Raw genomic sequence first — 25,922 nt, 5'->3', positions numbered from 1 at the left:
GGCTAGGGGTCTAATTGGAGTTGTAGCCACTGGCCTATGCCAGAGCCGTAGCAACACGGGATCTGAGACATGTCTGCGACCTATGCTGGATCACGGCTATGCTGGATCCTTAACTCACTGAGCAAGGCCAGGGATTGAACCAGCAAATCATGTTTCCTAGTCAGATTTGTTAACCACTGCATCATGACAGGAACTCCATGATTTCTTTCATCAGCATCTTATAGTTTTCAGAGTACAGGTCTTTTTTCTCTTTAGGTAGGTTTACTCCTAGGTATTTTATTTTTATTTATTTATTTATTTTTTGTCTTTTTGCTATTTCTTTGGGCCGCTCCGGCGGCATATGGAGGTTCCCAGGCTAGGGGTCGAATCGGAGCTGTAGCTGCCAGCCTACGCCAGAGCCACAGCAATTCAGGATCTGAGCCGCGTCTGCAACCTACACCACAGCTCACGGCAACGCCGGATCGTTAACCCACTGAGCAAGGCCAGGGACCGAACCCACAACCTCATGGTTCCTAGTCGGATTCGTTAACCACTGCGCCACGACGGGAACTCTGACTCCTAGGTATTTTATTCTTTTGGATGCGATGGTAAATGGGATTGCTTCCCTAATTTCTCTTTCTGATCTTTCATTGTTGGTGTATAGAAATGCTGTCGATTTCTTTGTATTAATTTTGTAACCTGCAGCTTTGCCAAATTCGTGGATAAGCTCTAACAGTTTTCTGGTAGAGTCTTTAGGATTCTCTAGGTATAGTATCATGTCATCTGCAAATAGTGATAGTTTTCCTTCTTCCTTTCCAATTTGGATTCCTTTTATCTCTTTTACTTCACTGACTGCCTTGGCTAGGACTTCCAAAACTATGTTGAAGAGTAGTGGTGAGAGCAGACATCCTTGTCTTGTTCCTGATCTCAGCGGGAATCCTTTCAGCTTTTCACCATTGAGAATGATGTTTGCTGTGGGTTTGTCGCATATGGCCTTTATGATGTTGAGGTAGGTTCCCTCTATGCCCACTTTCTGAAGGGTTTTGATCAGAAATGGGTGTTGGATTTTGTCAAAGGCTTTTTCTGCATCTATTGAGAGGATCATATGGATTTTATTCTTCAGTTTGTTAATGTGGTGTATCACACTGATGGATTTGTGGATATTGAAGAACCCTTGCCTCCCTGGGATAAATCCCACTCGATCATGATGTACAATCCTTTTAATGTATTGTTGGATGCGGTTTGCTAGTATTCTGTTGAGGATTTTTGCATTGATGTTCATCAGTGAGACTGGCCTGTAGTTTTCTTTTTTTTGTGGAATCTTTGTCTGGTTTTGGTGTGAGGGTGATGGTGGCCTCATGGAATGAGTTTGGGAGTATCCCTTCCTCTGCAATTTTTTTGAAATAGTTTCAGAAGGAGAGGTGTTAGCTCTTCTCTAAATGTTTGATGGAATTTGGCTGTGAAGCCCTCTGGTCCTGGACTGTTGTTTGTTGGGCGTTTTTTAATCACAGTTTCATTTTCAGTTCTTGTGATGGGTCCGTTCATCTTTTCTATTTCATCTTGGTTTAGTCTTGGAAGATTGTACTTTTCTAAGAATTTGTCCATTTCTTCTAGGTTTTCCGTTTTATTGGCAGATAGTTGCATATAGTAGTCTCTTAGGATCCTTTGTATTTCTGTGATGTCCGTTGTTACTTCTCCTTGTTCATTTCTAATTTTATTGATTTGAGTCCTCTCTCTTTTTTGCTTGATAAGTCTGGCTAGGGGTTTATCAATTTTGTTGATCTTTTCAAAGAACCAGCTTTTTGTTTCAGTGATCTTTTCTGTGGTTTTCTTTGTTTCTATTTCATTGATTTCTGCTCTGGTCTTTATGATTTCTTTCCTTCTACTAACTTTAGGTCTTGTCTGTTCTTCTCTGTTGAGCTGCTTTAGATGTGAAGTTAGCGTGTTTCTTTGAGCTTTTTCTTGTTTCCTGAGGTGGGCTTGTATTGCTATAAACTTTCCTCTTAGAACGGCTTTTGCTGCATCCCGTAGGTTTTGGAGTGTTGTATCTTCGTTGTCATTTGCTTATAGGTATTTTTTAATTTCCTCTTTGATTTCTTCAGTGATCCATTGGTTTTTTTAGTAGCATGTTATTTCATCTTAACGTGTTTGTGTTTTTTGCAGTTTTTTTCTTGTTGATTTCCAGTTGTATAGCGTTGTGGTTGGAAAACATGCTTGATATGATTTTAACTTTCTTAAAGTTACCGAGGTTGGATTTGTAGCCCAGGATGTGATCAATCTTAGAGAATGTTCCATGTGCACTTGAGAAGAATGTGTACTCTGTTGCTTTTGGATGGACTGTCCTATAAATATCTATTAATCCATCTGGTCTAATGCTTCATTCAGGGCCTGTGTTTCCTTATTGATTTTCTGTCAGGATGATCTGTCCATTGCTGTAAGTGGGGTGTTAAAGTCCCTCACTATGATTGTGTTACTGTCAATTTGTCCTTTTAAGGTTGTTAGCAGTTACGTTATATATTGTGGTGAACCTATGTTGGGTGTGTAGATATTTAAAATTGTTATCTCTTCTTCTTGGATTGATCCTTTGATCATTATGTAATGTCCTTCTTTTTCCCTTAAAATATTCTTCATTTTAAAGTCTATTTTGTCTGATATGAGTATTGCTACTCCAGCTTTCTTTTGATTCCCGTTTGCATGAAATATTTTCTTCCATCCTCTCGCTTTCAATTTGTATGTGTCCCTAGAAGTGAAGTGGATTTCTTGAAGACAGCGTATGTATGGGTCTTGTTTTTGTATCCATTTAGCCGGTCTATGTCTTTTGGTTGGGGCGTTTAGTCCATTAACATTTAAGGTAATTATTGATATGCATGTTCTTATTGCCATTTTATTAATTGCTTTGGATTTGTTTTTGTTGCTCTTTTTTCTTCCCCTCTTTTCTTGTTCTCTCCTCTTGTGGTTTGATGACTATCTTTAGTGTTGTATTTGAGTTGATTTTTCTTTCTTTGTGTTTCAATTGTAGAGTTTTGGTTTGTTGTTATTCTGAAGTTTTGATATAAGAGTCTATATATATATGAGATTGTTTTAGGTTGTTGTTGTCTTAATTGCAAGTTCATCTCCAGTGTCCTGCATTTGTACCCACCTCTTCTCATGATTTCTGATTTTGGTGGTGTAATTGTGCATGGCTGATTTCGTATCTTTACTGTATATATACCTTTACTGGTGAGCCTTGTCATTTGTGGAATTTTTGTTTCCTGCTGCTGTGTTTTCTTTTCTGCCTAGAGAAGTTCCTTTAGTACTTGTTGTAAGGCTGGTTTAGTGTTGCTGAATTCTCTCAGCTTTTGCTTATCTGTGAAGGTTTTGATTTCTCCTTCAAATCTGAATGAGAGTCTTGCTGGGTAGAGTAATCTTGGTTGGAGCTTTTTTCCTTTCATCACGTTAAGTATGCTATGCCACTCCCTTCTGGCCTGCAGAGTTTCTGCTGAAAAATCTTCCGATAACCTTATTGGGGTTCCCTTGTATGTTACTTGTTTCTTTTCCCTAGCTGCTTTCAAGATTTTTTCTTTGTCTTTAATTTTGGTGAGTTTGATTAATATGTGTCTCGGGGTGTTCCTCCTTGGGTTTATTTTATATGGTACTCGTTGTGCTTCCTGGATTTGAGAGAGTGGTTCCTTCCCCATGTTAGGGACGTTTTCAGCTATTATCTCTTCTAATATTTTTTCTGTCCCCTTCTCTCTCTCTTCTCTTTCTGGCACCCCTATAATACGGATGTTGGTGTGTTTCACGTTGTCCCAGAGTTCTCTGAGACTCTCTTCATTTGTTTTCAATCTCTTTTCTCTTCTGTTCAGCGTCTGTAATTTCCACTAATCTGTCCTCCACCTCGCTTATTCGTTCTTCTGCCTCCTGTATTCTGCTCTTAGCTGCTTCTAGTGAATTTTTTATTTCCGTTATTGTATTTTGCATCTCTTCTTGTTTAAGTTTTATATCTTGTATCTCTTTGGTCAGTGTTTCCTGTAAGTTATCCATCTTTGCCTCCAGTTTATTTCCAATGTCTTGCATCATCTTCAGCATCAACAGTCTAAAGTCTTTTTCCTGGAGGCTGAGAATCTCCTGATCACTTAGCTGGTTTTCTGGGGTTTTTCCTTTCTCCCTCATCTGAGTTATAGTTCTCTGTCTTTTCATTTTGATAGGTTTTTGGTGTGGTGACCTTTTTACAGATAATAGATTTGTAGCCTCTCTTACTTCTGGTGGCTGCCCCCCTTGTGGCTGAAGTCAGTATGGGGGCTTGCTGTAGGCTTCCTGATGGGAGGGGCTGGTGCCTGCCCCCTGGTAGGTGGAGCTGATTCTAACCCCTCTGGTGGGTGGGGCTTTGTCTCTGGATGGGATTAGAGGCAGCTGTGTGCCTGAGGGGTCTTTAGGTGGCCTGTTTCCTGAGGGGCGGGGCTGTGATCCCACCTGGATAGTTGTTTGCCCTGGGGCTTCTCAGCACTGAGTGACGGGTGGGGTCAGATTTTCCCAAAGTGGCCACCTCCAGGGAAAGTCAGTTGCTGAATATTCCTGAGAGCTTTGCTTCCAATGTCCTTCCCTCACAACAAGCCAACATTCACCCCTGTTTTCCCAGGATGTCCTCCAAGACCTGCAGTCAGGTTTGACCCAGATTCCCATGGAGACTTTGCTCTGCCCTGGGACCCAGTGCATGTGAAAGTCTGTGTGCACCTTTTAAGAATGGAGTCTCCATTTCCCCCATACTGTGGAGCTCCTGTGCACAAGCCCCACTGGCCTTCAATGCCAGATGCTCCAGGGGCTCTTTCTCCCAGTGCCAGATCCCCACATGTGGGAGTTTGATGTGGGGCTCAGAACTCTCACTCCTGTAGGTGAGTCTCTGTGAACCAGTTAGTTTCCAGTCTGTGGGGCTTCCCACCCAGGAGGTATGGGGTTGTTTATATTGTGAAATTGCCCCTCCTACCTCTTGATGTGGCCTCCTCTTTGTCTTCTGGAGTAGGGTGTCTTTTTTTAAGGTTTCCAGTCCATTTGGTTGCAGATTGCTCAGTCTTTAGTTGTGAATTTTGTTGTTTTTAGGAGAGAAGTTGAGCTCCAGTCCTTCTATTCTGCCATCTTCCATAATTTCTTCAAGTATATTTTCAGTCCCCTTTTCTTTTTCTGCTCCTTCTGTCATTGCTATTATGCGTAAATTGGCCTTCTTTATATTATTCCATAGATCTCTTGCCTTGCTTTCCTGTTATTTTACTTGGTTTTCTGTCTGCTGTCCTGATTGTGTGGTTTCCATATTTTGTCTTCCAAGGCAGTAATTCTTTCCTCTGCATTATCCATTTTGTTCTTCAGTGTCTTTAACTCAACTTTCGTCTCTACAATTCAATTTTCTAATTTTTCTTGGCTCCTCTTTACATTTTCTAGTTCCTTTCTAAAGTGATCTGCATTACTGTTTGTATCTGCTCTTAATTCCTTCATATTTGTTCTTAAGTCCTTCAGTATTTTCAGTATCTCCTTTTTGAATTTAGTGTCTGTTGGACTGCAGAGGTCTGTTTCATTGTTTTCTCTTTCAGGTGAATTCTCCTGTTCTTTTAACTGGGAATGTTTCCTGAGCTTCTTCATTTTGCTTATATTTTTCTTATTCTGTGAGTTTGGGGAAAACAACTACTGTAGTCTTGGAGGGCTATTTATATGCCAGCATGCCCCTGGGTATGTAGTGAGAGCTTACTTTTTATTTCTAGGGTGCTGTGTGTGCTTCCAGGGAGATGGAGGCAATGGTCAGGGCTAGTAGCTAGTGCCTGGTTGCTGGGCCCATGGGAAGGTAGCACAGGCTGCTCCCAGTTGCAGGGCCCTCGTGTGTGACAGTGATCAGGCAGGTTTAGGTGGTTCCTGGTGCATTTGGCAGTGGCAGCAGCAGGGCGTGTGTGTTCCTGGGGGAGTGAGAACACCAGCAGATGGTGCTTGGTTGAAGTGCCCTTTTTGTGGACCTCCGAAGCTCCTGGGGCTGCAGGTGGTGCCTGTTTACAGACCCCTAGTGGTGGCGGCCCACGCCCACCTCTGGTGTCTGAGAATACCACTGTGTTTTTCCCCTGCTGCCTGTAGATCACGCAAGAGGTGCTGCATCGAGTTTAGCTCCCAGCTGCCCTTAGCCCACACAAGAGGTGCCTGGCTACCTGAAGCCCATAGAAGAGATGCCCTGTCACCCATAGCCCACACAGTGGCACCTCACCACCCGTAGCTTGTGCCAGAGGCGCCCTGCCCTCTGAGAGTCTGCTTGTATGCAGGGAAAGATATTCCTATGGCAATCTGCCCCTCCTCCTTTTGCCCTTCCCCACAATGGCTCCTTGCTTCTCCTGCGAGCCTAGACCTCCTCCCAGTTTCCCTCAGCTGTGGTGTTCTGTTCCCCAGTCCATGTTGTTCCACTTCGTAGCCCATGGTGCACCAGTCCCTAGCCCCTCATGCTGTCTTCACACAGCCAACCCTAGTTCTCTCCCTGGAACTGCCCTCTGGAGCCCGAGTCTCATCACTCAGCCCCCACCCGAGTGTCTCAGGCTGTGCTGTCTGAGGGTGGTGGTGCAGATGGTCTGTGCGGCTTGCACTCTGCTTTGCCCTCCTCAGTCCAGCTGCTGCACTTTTCTCTGAGACTTTGAGGTCCTTCTGTCTCAGCTGATCTCCCCGTGAGTTAGGTGGCTTCCCAGGGTGTGTGTTCCTTTCCTCTTTCACAGGTCCCTCTTAGAAGTGCTAGTCCTGTCCTGATTCCTTTTCTCTTTCTCTCTCTCTTTTTTCCTTTTGTTCTACCCAGTTGCAGGGAGGGTTTCTTGCCCTTTCTGGAGGTTTAAAGTCCTCTGCCAGCGTTCAGTAGATGTTCTGTGTGAATCATTCTACATGTTTTTTTTTTATGTGTTTGTGGGAGAAGGTCAGTGTCATGTCTTACTCCTCCACCATCTTGATCCTTCTCCTATTACCACTATTTTAAATGGCCAAATAATATTCCATCTAGTGTATCTATCATAGTTCATCTATGTAATTTTTTTTGGGTGTGCCCAAGGCATGCTGTAGTTCCTGGGCCAGGTATCCAACCATGCCATAGCAGTCACCCATGCCACAGAGTGACAATGCCAGATTCTTAACTGCTAGGCCACTAGGGAACTCCTTTATTTCTTCATTATTGGATACTTACATTATTCTTAATTTTTCACTGTTGTAAATGTTGATATGAGGAACTCTATTAAAGTGCAAAGATTATCACCTCAACATTTTGTGTTATTTCCAAGAGATAGAGTCTCAGTAAAGTAGTTGCTGTGTCAAAAGATATGAACCTTTTTTTGGCTATTTTTACATATTGTCTTTTTTTTTCTTTTTCTTTTCTCTTTTTATGGCTATACCTGTTGCATATGAAAGTTCCTGGGCTAGGGGTTGAATGGGAGCTGCAGCTTCAGGCCTAGGCCACAGCCACAGTGATGTTGGATCTGAGCCACATCTGCAACCCGTGCCACAGTTTGCAGCAACACCAGATCCTTACACACTGAGTGGGGCCAGGGATCGAACTTTCATCCTCACGGACACTATGTTGGGTTCTTATCCCACTGAGGCACAATGGGAACTCCTGTTTTTAAATATTGTTAAATTGCTTTCCAAACTATCATAAATGGAATCTTCTTTAAACTCTTTTACTCTGGATATCGATTTTTCCCCCTAAATATCATTTGTTCCTCTGAGCAATTTAGAATTGGATATTAATTCCATATGCTTTTTAAATTGTCTATTTTGGGCTGCACCTGCGACATATGGAAGTTCCCAGGCTAGGGGTCAAGTTGGAGCTGTAGCCACTGGCCACAGCCACAGCAATGCCAGATCCAAGCTATATATGTGACCTACACAGTGCTGGATCCTTAACCCACTGAGTGAGGATGGAGATTGAACCTGCATTCTCATGGTTACTAGTAGGGTTCTTAATCTGCTGAGCTGCAGTAGGAACTCCTAATTCCGTGTGCTTTTGATGAAATGAATCAGATAATACTTCACGTGAAAGTCATCACAGCGTAACATGGTGATACTCTGTAAGAGAGATGGAGATGAGTATGAGAATTAGCTACATGATAGTAAAATGACAGCCATGCTATATAAATAATCTGTATAAAGGAAAGCTCATCAGAGAAATGTAGAATAGAGGGACACAAGTGGCACTGGAAAAAACACAAAAGTAAAATGCATTTGTGCACCATTCTTGTTTCTTTCTTTTTTTTTTTGCTTTTTTTTTTTTTTTTTTTTTTTTTGCTTTTTAGGGCCGCACCCACAGCTGTAGCCACTGGCCTACACCATAGCCACAGCAGCTTGGGATCTGAGCCATATCTGTGACCAACACCACAGCTCACTGCAACATCAGATCCTTAACCCACTGAGCGAGGCCAGGGATTGAACCTGAAACCTCACGGTTACTAGTCGGATTCGTTTCTGCTGCACCATGATGGGAAATCCACTTGTGCACCATTCTTGTACATAAACTGGGTTTAAAAAAATTTAACCAGTTATTATTCCTTTTTGTCATATTACTACCAATATGTTTTTTTCTTTTTCTTTTGGCCACACCTGTGGCATGTGGAAGTTCCCAGGCCAGGAATTGAACCCATGCCACAGCAGCATGGGGCCACTGCAGTGACAATGATGGATCTTTAACATGTTGAGCCACATAGGACCTTCACTACCAATATGTTTATGATAAGATCATGGTATACAGTTTCTATCATAGTCAACATAGCACCCTGGGAGATTTAGTTAGGCCAGAGCTATGCCATATTGGTCTTAGGGAATAGTACCATCCAGAGCCAATTATTGCCTTCAGAAGTCTCTTGCCAGAAACTAGTGTATTGCAAATTACATATTTTATACTTGAGACACTATGAGCTTGATTTATTTTTCCATCCAGTTGACTAGATTCCACCTGGTAGAAAGATAAACCCCCAAAGAAGCTATTAGAATCTTTCTCCTCTAGTCCCTAGAGCCGACCATAATAAAACAACAAATCTTGTTATTTTAATATGTCTTCTTTATTTAGTTCTTTGGCAGACAGTGTAAGTGCTATATAAATTAAGTAAGATATAATCTTTAGTATCAAGGGGCCTATTTGGGAAATAAGAGTAACAACTAAAACAAAGGATAAATGATACAATGTAGCATAATTAATTGCTCAGTTATCTGAAACTTAGTGAATATAGGAATTCTAAGAAGAGAGAGATCAGTGAACACTATAGTGGTTGCTGAAAACTTCATGGATTTTCTTGGTGAAGCTAAATTTGGATTTGAGTTACATAAAAACAGTGGGAGGAGGTATGTCAGGTAGAGCCAACAGTATGAATAAAGGTACACAAATAGGGATGAACAAGTTTATTCATGGAACAGTGAGATAATTACTCCTAACAGTGGGTAAATTTGGGGGAAAAAAGGTAAAATGTGACTAGATTATGGAGGGCCTGTAAGTGACCCACAATAGTAACATAAACATGAAACATGCAAGAAAGAAAATATCATTGGAGGTGGACAGTATTTTAACTGGCTAAGAAAATGTTTCTGTTATCCAGGTTGAAGAAATGGCAGTAAATCTGTGGAACTGGACAGTTACCAGAGTAGGTTTGCTTATAAGTGAAGAGCAGAAAGTTAAATGTACGTATATGTTTTGTGACTCATAGTAGTCTTATTATACAGTAGACTGTGCTATTGCAGTTTAAATAATATTTTGACCAGTTCTTAGGTAGAGATTTTTTAAAAGAACACTAAACAAAACAACCTGTAAACAATGGTTCAAGCAAACAGCCTGACTTGGTTGTATGATTTTTCAGAGGTTAGCTTCTTATTTATAAAAATTTATTTATTATTATTATTTTTTCACTGTATCCGTGGCACATGGTAATTCCCAGGCCAGGGATTGAACCTGTGCTTGCAGTTGTGACCTGAACCATAGCTGCAGCAACACTGTATCCTTAACCTGCTGTGCCACAAAGGAACTTCCATAAATTTAAAAGCATAACTAGAAGAAATAGTCTGTTGGTGGACAGCAAAGATGATAAAAGGATGGGAAAAGGAGAACTTGAAGAAATGTTAAAGGACATGGGTTATTTCCCTGGAGAAAAGATGATCAGAATCTTCAGGATTCTGAAGAACCATCAAAAAGGATTTTTCCCTCTCCATTAACAAAATAATCAAGTTCCTGATGTGGCACAGTAGGTTAAGAATCCAACTGCTTGAGTCACTGTAGGGGTGTGAGTTCGAGCCCCAGCCCAGCACAGTGGGTTAAAGGATCTGGTGTTGCTGTAGCTGAGGTGTAGGTCACAGCTGCAGCTTGGATTCAGTCCCTAGCCTGGAAACTTCCACATGCCAAGGATGTGGCCATAAAGAATAAAATAAAATAATGCAAAATGTTCCTATGTGAGGAATTTAGATTTAAAAATTTGTAAAGAATAGTTTCTTTATGAGGTGGGTTGATGAACATTGGATTGAGTTACTGAGAAAAATTATAGAATTTTTTTTTCTGAGAGCAAACAAGAATAACAAAACAGAAACCTAAAACCATACTCTTCAGCTTTGATATATTAAATATGATTCACTCTCTGGCAGAGTTTGATTGCTTTAGCTAAATGGGCAGGGTCTTGGATTTCCTGTTGTGGCTCAGCAGTAACAAGCCTGACTAATATCCATGAGGATGCGGGTTCAATCCCTGGCCCCCGCTCAGTGGGTTAAGAATCCAGCATTGCTGTGAGCTGCAGTGTAGGTTGCAGATGTGGCTTGGATCTGTTGTTGCTGTGGCTGTGGTGTAGGCTGGAAGCTGCAGCTCTGATTTGACTCCTAGCCTGGGAACTTCCATATGCTGCAGGTCTGGCCCTAAAAAGACAAATAAATAAATAAATAGGCAAGGTCTAGTGTGCTGACAGTTACTGATTTCCAACAAGGATAGTGCAAATAATGTGGAAAGTATATTGCCCCATTATAAAGGCAACAAACCAAAAGGTGAATCTCTGCAGTGCTTGACTTTGTAAAGACATGAATTTTTTCTGTATGCAACAAATAGAATTTATTATTAAATATTTATCTTTATGAATGTAGGCCAAACTGTATACAACTTCACGGTAATTAGTGGTTAATATAGTCAATAACTTACTTATTAGCCCACTCTTCTATTATAATGTTTAGAGAACAGTTCTGTTTCTAAATCTCAGATAAATGTTGCTATCATTCTTCCTAAGAGCCTTATTTTTAATTTATTTTTGTCTTTTTGTCTTTTCTAGGGCCGCACCCACGGCATATGGAGGTTCCCAGGCTAGGGCTCAAATCGGAGCTGTAGCCGCCAGCCTTTGCCAGAGCCACAGCAATGAGGGATCAGAGCCATGTCTGCAACCTACACCACAGCTCACAGCAAGGCCGGATCCTTAACCCACTGAGTGAGGCCAGGGTTCAAACCCACAACCTCATGGTTCCTAGTTGGATTCGTTAACCACTGAGCCACGACGGGAACTCTGGATATGTTTTTTGATGACAGAAACCACACGATAAAGAGGTTATAGTAATTCAAACTTTCCTATTTTCAGGGTAAATGAATTGTATAATGAAGATATCTGTATTTTCTAAGTTATATTTTAAGAACATTTACCTCCTCTACAGAAAACAATTAAAAAGTTTCACATTTTAGGAGAATAATCTAAAACTATTCTGATGTTCGGAAATCTTGTCGGATGAATAGCTTTATTTTTTTAAATTTATTTTTGTCTTTTTGTCTTTTCTAGGGCCGCACCCACGGCATATGGAGGTTCCCAGGCTAGGGGTCGAATCAGAGCTGTAGCCACCGGCCTACACCAGAGCCACAGCAACTCAGGATCCCAGCCGCGTTTGTAACCTACACCACAGCTCACAGCAACGCCGGATCCTTAACCCACTGAGCAAGGCCAGGGGTCAAACCCGCAACCTCATGGTTCTTAGTCGGGTTCGTTAACCACTGCGCCATGACGGGAACTCCATGAATAGCTTTATTTTTAATTCCTTTGGCTGTGCCCATGGCATGTGGAGGTTCCCAGGCCAGGGACTGAACCCACGCCACTGCAGCAACCCGAGCTGCTGCAGTGGCAACACTGGATCCTTAATCTACTGTGCCACAAGAGAACTCCTGAATAGCTTTAGGTTTCAATTCTACTTAGAATTATTTTGCTGCCAGCATGGTACATACAAGAGCATCACGTAGAACTAGGTATCTTCAGTGAGTCTTTGAATTTAAGACCTGCAGAAAATAAAATTTGAAAATTAGATATCTGTTCGAAGCATTCAACAAATGATTCATTTGATAACTTTTAGGTCATTTACTTTATATAATTGATTTTTTTTAAAAAAACTTATTTTTAACAACAAAAATGGTTTTTCTTCATTCCTGTTTCTTCTTTATAGGTTTATATAAAAGGAGAATGAATGTTTTTTATTTATGAATGTCTGATTACTATTTTGCAGTACGGCATGTTGCTTGCAGGTTGATGTGTATGTGTGAAGGATCAGTAGCTTCAGAAGAAGCTATTCGAAGACAAATTTTGGTAAGTCCTAATTAAATCAGGAGAAAGTGCAGATGCAGTGAGTTAGTTATTACTCCTATGATGATGGTTGAAGTTACTGTAAACCTGGAAGGGGTTTATATCCCTTAGTGCTATTACTTTAATGATAATTATATCTATTACAATTAAAGATCTCAGAGGTACTATAGTTGTTATTATAGAGATTCAGGGGACTAAATAGTAAACTTATAATTCAGGATTATGAAAAATAATGAAAGTAATAAAAAGTAATAGTTTTCTGTTCTACCCCTTCCTACCCCCTGTCTTGCTCCCTAGAGGCAAGTATTTTTTTTTAATGGAAAATATTTTCCCCAGTGTTTTATTGTTTATTTATTTGGCTGCACCCACAGCATGTGGAAGTTCCAGGGCCAGAACCCACGCCACAATAGCGACTTGAGCTACAGTAGTGACAATGCCAGATCCTTAAACTGACATGCCACAAGGGAACTCCTTTCCCAGTGTTTTTAAACAGTATTTTATTGAAAAGCTCAAATGTACACACAAAATCAAAAAGATAGTATGATTCCCCTATTTACCCATCACTCAGCTAGAGTAATCATCAGCTCATGACCACTCTTTGTTTCTTCTATAGTTCCTTCAACAGCAAACCCTTGGCCCCATGGATTATTTTGAAACAAATCCAAAGAAACATTGTTTTGCTCATAAATATTTTCAGTATACATCTCTAAAAGATAGGATATATTTTTTATTCAAACAAACTCAACACCCATTATCATACCTGATAAAATTTAATACTTTTCTAAAATTATCAAATATACTGTCTTCCCTCCCTACAACCCCCACACCCCCAGCTTACCCCCTTCTCTTTCTTTTCAGTTGGTAACAAGGTCCACACCCTGTGTTTTGTTAATATGTTCTATAGATTCCTAAATTCTGGATTCTGATAACTGTACCCTCATGGTATCATTTAATATAGTCCTCTGTTTTTCCTCTAAACTTGTAGTTAGATTTAGCAGCTTGATCTGACTCAGGTTCAATTTTATCAAGAATAATTCGTAGGAGGTATGGTGTACTTCCATCAGGAGACACTAGTGTCTGCTTGTCTCTGTTGCGTTAGTGCCCTTTGATGATTATTGTCCCCAGAACCATTATTTCTGTAGGTGCTTACATATTCTAATTCTGTATTCCTTCTTTGTTTATTAGCTGGAATAGAGAGAAACTTTATCTTATCAATACTTGGTTACTCTGAAGTATAAGTATACTTTGTGTAATAAAATCCTGACTCTTTCCCTTTATTTAAACAGTTTTCAGTATAATGAATTGGTTCTGTAACATCTTTAAATGATGACTGAGTAGGTTTTTTTAAAAAAAGTTTTTTTTTTTTTTTGTCTTTTTGCTATTTCTTGGGCCGCTCCTGCGGCATATGGGAGGTTCCCAGGCTAGGGGTCTAATCAGAGCTGTAGCCGCCAGCCTACGCCAGAGCCACAGCAACGCAGGATCCGAGCTGCGTCTGCGACCTGCACCACAGCTCACGGCAACGCCGGATCGTTAACCCACTGAGCAAGGGCAGGGACTGAACCCGCAACCTCATGGTTCCTAGTTGTATTCATTAACCACTGCGCCACGACGGGAACTCCCTAAAAAAAGTATTATTGTAAATTCATGGATTTTAACATATTAAATGACTTTCAATTCATGGTAGTAGTTATTTTTATTGAAGTACACTGTCCTATTTTTGGCTGGTAGGAGCCTCTTTAAGTGATTATGAGTTCTTTTGGCACGACTCCAGTAGTCTTTACTGGTTTTATTTGGTTTCTGATATGCCAGCATATCTAGGCTAATCTCATACAGTTTCCTGCCCTAGATCTGGAATCATCCATTCCTCCAAGGAGCCCTTTTTCCTTTTAGTGGAGAATGTTATGCAGAAACCATAGTCTGGATGTTGTTAGTGCTCATTGCTACTGCATTGGTCATTGTTTTGAGACCTTTTAGTGGATAGAGCTATGAACTATATACTTTTTAAAAAGAAAAAGTATATAATGAGTTAATATTGATATTTCCAATTGATATTTAGGATTACAGGGTTTTACTTAGCTTCTTGATTTTATATTTGTATCTCTTTGGCACTTTTTAAAAATCTTGGTGCCTAACATTAAAGTAGTGAATAACTTCTATCCTAGAAAATGTATACTCATAACAGTTTCAGAATATAGCACTATTAATATTATTACTTAGAATGATTTCTAAAGACATTTAGGAATCTTTGTACTTTTATTCTTAGGATATAGCCCACTAAGGATGTACTGTCAAAGCATTGTTTTAATATTATTTTAAAATTACTTGAAATAATTCCTTTCTCTGTGATTAAGCTATTGACTTGATACATAGTTAGGTTTATTTCTTTCTGTTTGCTTTTGATTTTTGGTGATTGCTCCCTCTCTACCCATTTTGATTGAATTTTGTTTTATAATTATGTAAAATATTGACATGGTTCTGAACTCAAATCTACTAAAGGAAGTATATTCAGATAAATCTAGCTTCTGTCTCTGTTATCTTCACCTTGTTCCCTCCCTTCTCCTGTAAATAACTATTTTATTGTTTATCCTTTTGGTATGTATGTATATATGTATGCATATATTTTATTAAAGTACAGTTAATTTATGATACTATATTGGTTTCATGTGTATAACATAGTGATTCAATATTTTTATAGACTATATTCCATTTAAAGTTATTATAAAATAATGGCTGTATTTCCCTGTGCTGTAAATATATCCTTGTAGCTTGTTTATTTTATACATAGTAGTTTGTACCTCTTAATCCCCTATCCCTATCTTGTCCCTTCTTCCTTCCCTTTCCCCACTGGTAACCACTAGTTTGTTCTCTATATCTGTGAGTTTGTTTCTGTTTTATTATATACATTTGTTTATTTTATCTTTTAGAGTCCACATGTAAATGATAACATAGAGTATTTGTCTTTTTCTCCTTTTGTTTTTTTTAAATTTTTATTAAGATATAGTTGATTTACAGTGTTGTGCCAGTTTCTGCTGTATAGCAAAGCAACTCAGTCATATATATATATATATATATATATATATATATACTTTTTAAAAATATTATTTTCCATTATGATCTATCCCAGAAGATTGGATATAGTTTCCTGTGCTACACAGCAGGACCCCATTGTCCATCCATTCTAAACATAATAGTTTGCATCAACTAACCCCAAACTCCTAGTCCCTCCTATTCCCTCCCCACTCCTCCTTGGAAACCACAAGTTTGTTCTCTATGTCTGAGAATCTGTTTCTGTCAGTGGACATTTAGATTGTTTCCATGTCTTGGTTATTGAGAATAGTGCTGCTATGAACATAGTGGTGCATTATGTTTTCGAATTAAGGTTTTCTCTGGAAATATACCCAGCAGTGGGATTGTTGGATCATACGGTAGTTCTATATTTAGTTTTTTGAGGAACCTCCATACTGTTTTCCATAGTGGCTGTACCAATTTACACTCTCTCTTTTTTTTCAGGGCTATAACCATGGCATATGGAGGTTCTCAGGCAAGGGGTCGAATCAGAGCTGTAGCTGCTGGCCTACACCACTGCCACAGCAACGCCAGATCCAAGCCGTGTCTGTGACCTACACCACATCTCATGGCAACACCAGATCCTTAACCCACTGAGCGAGGCCAGGAATTGAACCTGTGTCCTTATGGATCCTAGTCAGATTCGTTTCTGCTGAGTCACAACAGGAATGCCTTTCTTTTTCTTTTTCTGTTTTTTTTTTTTTTCCAGTTTACATTCTTACCAACAGTGTAGGAGGGTTCTCTTTTCTCTATACCCTCTCTAGCATTTGTTACTTGTAGACTTATTAATGATGGCCGTTCTGACCCATGTAATGTGAAGACCTAAATGGACATCTCTCATTTTGGTTTTTATTTTTTATTTTAGTTTATTTTTGTCTTTTTGCCATTTCTTGGGCCGCTCCCGCGGCATATGGAAGTTCCCAGGCTAGGAGTTGAATTGGAGCTGCAGCCGCAGGCCTATGCCACAGCCACAGCAATGCGGGATCCGAGCCGCGTCTGCAACTTGCACCACAGCTCACGGCAACGCTGGATCCTTAATCCACTGAGCAAGGTCAGGGATCGAACCCACAACCTCATGGTTCCTAGTTGGTTTCGTTAACCACTGAGCTACGAAGGGAACTCCCAACATTTTGGTTTTTATTTAAAAAGATTTTTTTAGGGCCACACCCACGGCATATGGAAGTTCCTGGGCTAGGGGTTGAATCAGATCTGTAGCTGCTAACCTATGCCACAGCAATGCCATATCTGAGCTGCATCTGTGACCTTCACCATGGTTCATGGCAATGCTGGATCCATAACCCATTGAATGAGGCCAGGAATCAAACCTGCATCCTCCTGGATTTGTTACACTGGGCCACAATAAGACTTCTTGGTTTTTATTTTTTTAAATTTTATTTATTTATTTATTTTTGTTGTCTTTTCTAGGGCCACACCTGCAGCATTTGGAGGTTCCCAGGCTAGGGGTCTAATCGGAGCTGTAGCCATTGGCCTTCGCCAGAGCCACAGGAATGCGGGATCCGAGCCGCATCTGCAACCTACACCACAGCTTGCAGCAAGACCCGATCCTTAACCCACTGAGCGAGGCCAGAGATTGAGCCCGCAACCTCATGATTCCTAGTCAGATTCGTTAACTACTGAGCCACTATGGGAACTCCTGGTTTTTATTTTTTACCTCTTTATTTTTGGGTTTTGTTTGGCTGCACCCATGGCATATAGGAGTTCCTGGGCCAGGGATTGAACCTTTGTCACAGAAACAACCCAAGCTGCTGCAGTGACAATGCCAGACCTTTAACTTGCTGTGCTGCAAGGGAACTCCTCCCTTTGTTTTTTGTTTTTTGTTTTGTCTTTTGTCCTTTTAGAGCCGAGCCTATGGCATATGGAGGTTCCCAGGCTAGGGGTCTAATTGGAGCTGTAGCTGCTGGCCTACGCCACAGTCACAGGAACACAGGATCTGAGCCATGTCTGTGACCTATACCACAGCTCACGGCAATGCTGGATCCTTAAGCCACTGAGGAAGGCCAGGGATCATGAATGCTAGTCAGATTCGTTAACCACTGAGCCTGAACAGGAACTCCCCTTTGTTTTCTGTTTTTTTTTTAATACAATGATTTTTATTTTTTCCATTATAGCTGGTTTTCCACTGTACAGCATGGTGACCCAGTTACACATACACGAATACATTCTTTTTTCTCACTTTATCATGCTCCATCATAAGTGACTAGACATAGTTCCCAGTGCAACACAGCAGGATCTCATTGCTAATCCATTCCAAAGGCATCTATTAACCCCAAATTCCCAATCCATTCCACTCCCTCCCTCACCCTCTCCCCCTTGGCAACCACAAATCTATTTTCCAAGTCCATGCTTTTGTTTTCTGTGGAAAGGTTCCTTTGTGCCATATATTAGATACCAGAGATAAGTGATGTCATATGGTGTCTGTCTTTCTCTTCCTGACTTACTTCACTCAGTGTGAGAGTCTCTAGTTCCATCCATGTTGCTGCAAATGGCATAATGTCATTCTTTTTTATGGCCGAGTAGTAGTCCATTGTGTACATATATACCACATCTTCCCAATCCAATCATCTGTCGATGGACATTTGGGTTGTTTCCATGTCTTGGCTCTTGTGAATAGTGCTGCAGTGAACATGTGGGTACATGTGTCTCTTTTAAGGAAAGTTTTGTCTGGATATGTGCCCAAGAGTGGGATTGCTGGGTCATATGGTAGTTCTATGTATGGTTTTCTAAGGTACCTCCATTCTGTTCTCCATAGTGGTTGTACCAGCTTAGATTCCCACCAGCAGTGCAGGAGGGTTCCCTTTTCTCCAGGCCTCCTCCAGCACTTGTTATTTGTGGACTTATTAATGATGGCTGTTCTGATTGGTGTGAGGTGGTATCTCGTGGTAGTTTTGATTTGCATTTCTCTAATAATCAGGGATGTTGAGCATTTTGTCATGTGCTTGTTGGCCATCTGTATATCTTCCTTGGAGAAATGTCTATTCAGGTCTTTTGCCCATTTTTCCATTGGGTTGTCGGTTTTTTTGCTATTGAGTTGTATACGTTGCTTGTGTATTTTAGAGATTAAGCCCTTGTCTGTTGCATCGTTTGAAACTATTTTCTCCCATTCTGTAAGTTGTCTTTTTGTTTTCTTTTTGGTTTCCTTTGCTGTGCAAAAGCTTGTCAGTTTGATTAGGTCCCATTGGTTTAGTTTTGCTTTTATAAAACATTCTCTGACATCAGCCTTACAAATATTTTCTCTGGTCAGTCTCCCAAAGCAACAGAAATAAAAGCAAAAATAAACCCCTTTGTTTTTAAAATATAAGGAAATAAGTGTATATTCATATATGCCCCCAAGATTCTTAGATATTGGTAGCATTCCATGTATATACTTTTCTCTACCTTTTTAAAAAAAACCCATTTAACATTATATCCTAGAGATTACTCCATAGCAGTATATAGAGTTAGTCCTCATTTTCTTATAGCTAGTTATTATTCAGTTGGTGATTGTACCTTGTTGTATTCAATCAGCCCTCTTTGATGGACATTTGGGTGCTGCAATGAATTGCCTTGTGCATTTGTCTTTTCCTATTTTAAGGGTATTGTGACCATTTTTGTTTTTATTTCTCATGTTTACTTCCATGTATCTTAATCGTATGCTTGTATCACTCCATTAGTTTGCTAGAGCTGCCATAACAAAATACTGTAGAGTAGGTGGTCTAAACAATAGAAATTTCTTTACTTTTTTTGGTCTTTTTAGGGCTGTACCCATGGCATATAGAGGTTCCCAGGCTAGGAGTCGAATCAGAGCTATAGCTGCCAGCCTATGGCATAGCCATAGCAATGCCAGATCCTAGCTGCGTCTGTGACCTATACCAGAGCTCATGGCAATGCCAGATACTTAACCCACTGAGTGAAGCCAGGGATCGAACCAGCATCCTATGGATCCCAGTCAGATTCATTTCTGCTGAGCCATGACGGGAACTCCTAGAAATTTATTTTCTTACCCTTCTGTTCGAGACCAAGATCCAAGGTAAAGGTCTTAGAAGGTTTGTTTTCTTTTGAGGACTGTATCTTGCCCTGCAGTTAGCTTCCTTCTCAGTGTGTCCTCATATGGCATTTCCTCTGTGCACGCACATCCCTGGTGACCCTTTGTGTGTCCAAATTTCCTCTTATAAGGACACCAATCAGATTGGAGTAGGGCCCACCCTACTGGTCTCATTTTAACTTCATCATTTCAGTAAAGGCCCTGTCTCTGAATACAGTCAAATTTTGAGGTACTAGGAATTAGGGCTTCAACATATGAATTTCTTTAGGGGAGGGGCGACACAGTTCAGTCTATAAGAATTAAATTTTGATTTATCAGCTTCATATATGATTTATTTCTTTCCACTATGATAAGTGAAGATTTATCTCATATATCACCTCCTTTCAGTTTTTGTTAGTTATAGTATACTGTGTTTGTTGTTTGTTTTGGTCATGTCTTCAAGCAGCTCAACATGGGATCTCAGTATTCAGACCAGTGATTGAACCTGGGCCGCAGTAATGAAAGCGCCAAATCCTAACCACTAGACCACCAGTGAACTCCTTTATACTGTTTTTAATTTATATGATGGCTATCTTTTAAAACTTTAAAATTTTTATTTCTTCCTCTCTCAGTTTTGTACAGTACATCTTTACTTTTAACTCTGTGAGCATATTAGTACCTTTATCATTCTCTCTCTCTTTCCTCACCTTTAAACCTCCATCGTCTGTTACCTCTAACATTTGTATTTTTGGCTTTATTGATTTCAAAGAATGGAAACTAGAAGGAGCATTTTATTGATGGTCAGTACCGTTTAATTCTGTGGGTAATAATAGTATCTTTCTTTATGTTTCCATCTTTTAGTTGTCTTAATTCTAGTTCTTCAGGTATTCTGTTTGTTGAGTGTGATATCCTTTCATACTATTTGTTTCCCTCAAACTTTTGGTGATTCTTGCTCATATATGAGATTCCTTGATAGTCTTCTGTGAATACCATGTCACACTGTTTACAATGACCTGAATCCAGCAACTGATGGAGAATCAGGACGAGAGGTTTTACACTGATCTTTGTTGTCAGATGACTGGAATTCTACTTTTCTCTAGCCTAATTTATTGTACTCACTGTTCCTTCCTGGGGAGGAGAGGAGAATTACTTCTCGGGGATGAAGGCTGTTGCCTGATATGCCTACTGTTCATATCTAGAATGTTTCCACATTTTGCATTTTTGTGCATTTTAGGATGTGGATTTTTGCCTCATTCCATTTGCCTCATTCTGTTTTTCAGATCAATTGAAAATGCCCCTTGGAGTTCCCGTCGTGGCTCAGTGGTTAACGAATCTGACTGGGAACCATGAGGTTGCGGGTTTGATCCCTGGCCTTGCTCAGTGGGTTAAGGATCTGGCATTGCCGGCAGCTGTGGTGTAGGTCACAGACACGGCCTGGATCCCGCGTTGCTGTGGCTTTGGCATAGGCCAGGGGCTACAGCTCTGATTAGGATTAAACCCCTAGCCTGGAACCTCCATATGTCACGGGTGCAGCCCTAGAAAAGACAAAAAAAAAAAAAAAAAGAAAATGCCCCTGAACTTTTTCAGGACTATTATTAATATGAAAAATGTGTATTTTTTTTCTTTTGTTTCTAGAAAATATATACAAATCCCTAGGAATTATACATATAAAATATAAATATTTCATAATATATATTTATATATCATTTTTAGTGATTTATAGTATATATGCTATATATAATATTTATAAAATTCATAAATATTATAGTATATCAAATTTTAGTGTATCATAGTATATACTATACATACACATCATTTATAAGGATTTATAATAGAAGGAGTGGCTATAGTGTGTGCTCAGTCCTCCATTTTGATTCACTCCTTGTTTGCTTCCACAGCATTTGTGCATATCACATATCAAGTATTTATCTAGATGTCTGTTAGTTATAATACTGTGAGCTTCTTTAGGATGCTTGGCATGTAAAGGGTACATAATAGACATTTTCTAGATTAATAAAAATTTTTATTAGATATGTAATTAAAAACTAGATATGTTGACTTAATAGTCTAATGTTTATCATAACTTTCTTCAAGTTATGCAGCATTAATTTTTAGAAGTTTCTCTTCCTGTCCAAATTATCCCAATGTTTTCATTTAATGTTTTCTTAGATATATGTTTTCAAGTCTATTAATTTTTTATTATTGCTTTTTAGGAAAGACCATTTTTTCCTTAATTACGGCATTCCAAGGCAGACCATCAAACTCTAATAAATGCTTACTGTTATTTTTTTGTTTTCTATGAATTAAACTACTGAAAATGGACAGAGGATTAAATATTTTCTCCATTATAATCCTCAGCCAGTTTGGAAGATGTATAAATTTTTAAAAATTATTTTCTAACTTCTTTCTTTCAGATGAATGTGAAAACAGGAAAAGGGTGGGTGGATGTTGGAAATGCTGTGATCGCTGATGAATTTTTTCAAGCTGCCATGGCTGTAAGTTACCATCGATTTTTAGCTGTGGCAATTATTAGTAACAGTTGTGATAATTCTCATCATTACATTGTATTGTGGTTTATTTTCTAGGGTCTGGAACAATTATATGTCAGATTAATGCAGAGGAGCTCTACTGAGGCCCATGTGACTATGCAGAAGATTGCTGTGGAGAGGGACCTTTTGAAAGTGCTTTCTTACCAAGCAGAGTCAGTAGGTATCATAGGCACCAGAGCCTCACACTGGGGCATTTTGTATCTGTAAATGCAAAAGTGACGAGATGCAACCTATTAGAAGAAAGTCAGGTGCCATTGGTCTTTTATAGGGTATTATATTTGACCGTTTTAATCTCTCTTTTATATCTGAAGGTGACTTTACTAACGGTGACTGGTATCTGTTGGGGTGGATAAGATTGAAAAGACTGTTATATAACTACTCATTATTTTCAGCCACTGCATGTAATATCTATCGTTTATTTATGGCAGTGGCCTCCACTTGAAACACCTGTCTCTGTGACTTCACAGTCTACCTAAAATATTTGCTAGAAAAGAGCCTTCACCTTTGCAGTTATTCTTGGTTGTTTGCTGATGTTTTCTAAAAATTTACTGCTATTAGTGTTCAAAGTTGTACTTTACCTCTGTTTGGCTTGTGGATTTCCTCCTTTTGTGATCATGTAGTTAGGTGTGCATTTTCAGTTGACAGAATGTAAGCTATGATGACTTTGTTCTCTGAAATTATGTAATTCTAGAGATGAAAGAGACCTTAAAAATCATCTAGAATAATGTTATTTTTATTTAATATCTTCATTGAGATATAATTAATATACTATAAAATTCACACATTTAAAATGTACAATTCAGTGGTTTTAGTATATTCACAGAATTGCACAACCTTCACCACAATCTTAAGTTTAAAACATTTTCATTACCCAAAAAGAAACTCCGTATCTATTATTAGTCACTCCCTATTCCTCCTAACCCCAGCCACCCATCTTTCTGTCTTTATAGGTTTACCTATTCTGGACATTTCAAATAAATGAAATCATACAACAATTGGCCTTTTTTTTTTTGTTACTTAATGAATTTTATTACATTTATAATTGTACAGCAATCATCAAACCCAATTTTATAGCATTTCCATACCAAACCAACAATTAACCTTTTTTTTTTTTTTTTTTTTTTTTTTTTGTCTTTTCTAGGGCCGCTTCCCACGGCATATGGAGGTTCCCAGGCTAGGGGTCTAATCGGAGCTGTAGCCGCCGGCCTACACCACAGCCACAGAAATGCCAGATCCAAGCCGCGTCTGCCACCTACACCAGGGCTCACGGCAACGCCGGATCCTCAACCCACTGAGCAAGGCCAGGGATCGAACCTGCAACCTCATGGTTCCTAGTTGGATTCGTTAACCACTGTGCCACGACGGGAACTCTGAATTAACCTTTTGTGATTAGCTTCTTGTACTTAACATAGTTTCAGGGTTAATCCTTGTGTACCAACAATTTTATTATCAAATGTTCCATTGTATGGATATATCACATTTTGTCTATCCATTCATCTATTGATGAACATTTGGATTGTTTCCAATTTGGGGCTATTATGAATAATTCTACTGTAAACGTTCATGTGCAGATTTTTATGTATAAATCTTTTTATTTCTCTTGGATATATATTTAGGAGCAGAATTGCTAAATAACATGATGACTCTATGTTTAAACTTTTGTGAAACTGCCAGACTATTTTCCACTGCAGCTGTATTATTTTACACTTGCACCACTAGACTATAAGGGCTCCAATATCTGAGATTTTATAGATTTAGCATGTATATTTAGGTCTGTGATCCATTTCAAGTTAATTTTCAGGTATGGCATGAGGTGGGAGTCGAACTTCATTCTTTTTCATGTAGCTATCCAGTTGCTCCAGAACTGTTTGTTGAAAAGACTGTTTTTTCCCCACTGAATGGTCTTGGCACTCTTTTTTTTTTTTTTTTTTTTTTTTTTTTTTTTTTTTTTTTTTTTTTTTTTGTCTTTTTGTCTTTTTGTTGTTGTTGTTGTTGCTATTTCTTGGGCCGCTCCCACGGCATATGGAGGTTCCCAGGCCAGGGGTTGAATCGGAGCTGTAGCCACCGGCCTATGCCAGAGCCACAGCAACGCGGGATCCGAGCCGCGTCTGCAACCTACACCACAGCTCACGGCAACACCGGATCGTTAACCCACTTAGCAAGGGCAGGGACCGAACCCGCAACCTCATGGTTCCTAGTCGGATTCGTTAACCACTGCGCCACGACGGGAACTCCGGTCTTGGCACTCTTGATCATAAATGTGAGGGTTTATTTGTGGACTCTTTGATTCTGTTCCATTGATCTCTATGTTTGTACTTACGCCAATGCCACAGTGTCTTGATTACAGTAGCTATGTAGTCAGTTTTGAAATCATATTTGTTATTTTTCAAGATTTTTTTGACAATTCTGGGTCTCTTGCCTTTTCATATGAATTTTAGGATAAGCGTGTCAATTTATGTAACAAAGCCATCTGGGATTTTGATAGACATAGCATTGAATCTGTAGATCAATTTAAGGAGTATATCTTAATAATGTTAAGTGTTCTGATGCATGAATATGAGATGTCTTTCCATTTATTTAGATTTTGTTTAATTCCCTCTTTTTTTATTTTTCCATTATAGCTAGTTTACAGTGTCCTGTCAATTATCTTTTTTTTCTAAGTCAATAGACTTTTTATTGTATAGTAAAACATCACAAATGAATCTGAAGAATCATCTGGCATCTTGTTTCTGTAGCTGGGACAACTCAGATCTTACTCGTCAACCTTCTGAACTGTTCCTTTTTTGGAAACATAGATACCATCCAAAAATTTTCCAATATTCTTTTTCTTAACTATTGTGGCTTGCTGAATCAAAGCAGCTGAATTTGATACAAGTTCAATGTTGTTTCCGTCTAAAATCAGCTCATCTTTCTGGCCTGAGTTACTGAATAAGCAACCCCTGGCCTCATCCAGACCCTGTGGATGTATTTTTCATCCCCAAAATTTTGGATTTCAACAAGAGAATCATTCTCCTGAATAACAACGTTGATGGGGAAGTGAGCATACACAGACCTCATCTTGTAATGGAAGCTCAGTGTAACACCCTTGATCATATTCTGTATATGACTACAGATGGTGCGAACAGTAGCCAGTTCCTTTCTATTTTCCCACCATTTGTCAACCTGGAGCCTCTTCTTTTTTTTCCCAAGGAGTCTGAGTTCTGCATTAATGTGGTTGAAGTCTCTCTTCAGAGTGCCTATGGGGCCCTTCACAATGACTGTGGATCCTTTCAGAGTGATGTTGACATTTTCTGGAAGGTCGACAGTCTGATGGTTGAGAATGGTCTTCATTCTCGCAGTAGATGTGGCAAAGAGTTTCTGTCAATTTTCTACTGTATAGCAAAGTGACCCAGTCACACATACATATATACATTCTTTTCTCACATTCTCCATCATGCTCCATCATAAGTGACTAGACATAGTTCCAGTGCTATACAGCAGGATCTCATTGCTTATCCATTCCAAAGGCAATAGCTTGCATCTATTAACCCCAGTCTCTCCTCCTCCCTCCCCCTCCCTTTTGGCAACCCACAGGTCTGTTCTCCAAGTCCATGAGTTTCTTTTCTGTGGAAAGGTTCATTTGTGCTGTATATTAGATTCTAGATATAAGTGATATCATATGGTATTTGTCTTTCTCTTTCTGACTTACTTCACTTGGTATGAGAGTCTCTAGTTCCATCCATGTTGCTGCAAATGGCATTATTTTGTTCTTTTTTA

General features: G+C 39.5%; 1 protein-coding gene and 1 pseudogene across 6 annotated transcripts in view; one reads left to right on the top strand and one right to left on the bottom strand.

Annotated features, from left to right (window-relative positions):
• TEX11 (testis expressed 11) overlaps positions 1-25,922 on the top strand; it is a 382,097-nt gene that overhangs the window by 20,331 nt on the left and 335,844 nt on the right. For all 6 annotated transcript variants that reach the window (XR_014835135.1, XR_014835136.1, XM_003484125.5 and 3 more), the window contains exons 4-7: positions 9,546-9,627; positions 12,454-12,533; positions 22,032-22,112; positions 22,203-22,322. Coding sequence is in view for 4 of the 6 variants with exons in the window: in XM_003484125.5 (XP_003484173.3) it covers positions 9,546-9,627; positions 12,454-12,533; positions 22,032-22,112; positions 22,203-22,322 (363 nt within the window). In the remaining 2 variants the exon portion in view is untranslated. The remainder of the gene's footprint in view (positions 1-9,545; positions 9,628-12,453; positions 12,534-22,031; positions 22,113-22,202; positions 22,323-25,922) is intronic.
• LOC106506985 (large ribosomal subunit protein uL6 pseudogene) lies at positions 24,919-25,520 on the bottom strand (annotated as a pseudogene).

The sequence above is a fragment of the Sus scrofa genome, chromosome X, assembly GCF_054392235.1.
Source record: "Sus scrofa isolate SSC_HxYL_T2T_F1_AM1 chromosome X, Sscrofa_HxYL_maternal_Yorkshire_Landrace_v2.0, whole genome shotgun sequence".
NCBI classification, from domain to species: Eukaryota; Metazoa; Chordata; class Mammalia; order Artiodactyla; family Suidae; genus Sus; species Sus scrofa.
The sequence above is the reverse complement of the archived record's forward strand: the minus strand, read 5'-3'. Positions and strand labels throughout refer to the sequence as shown.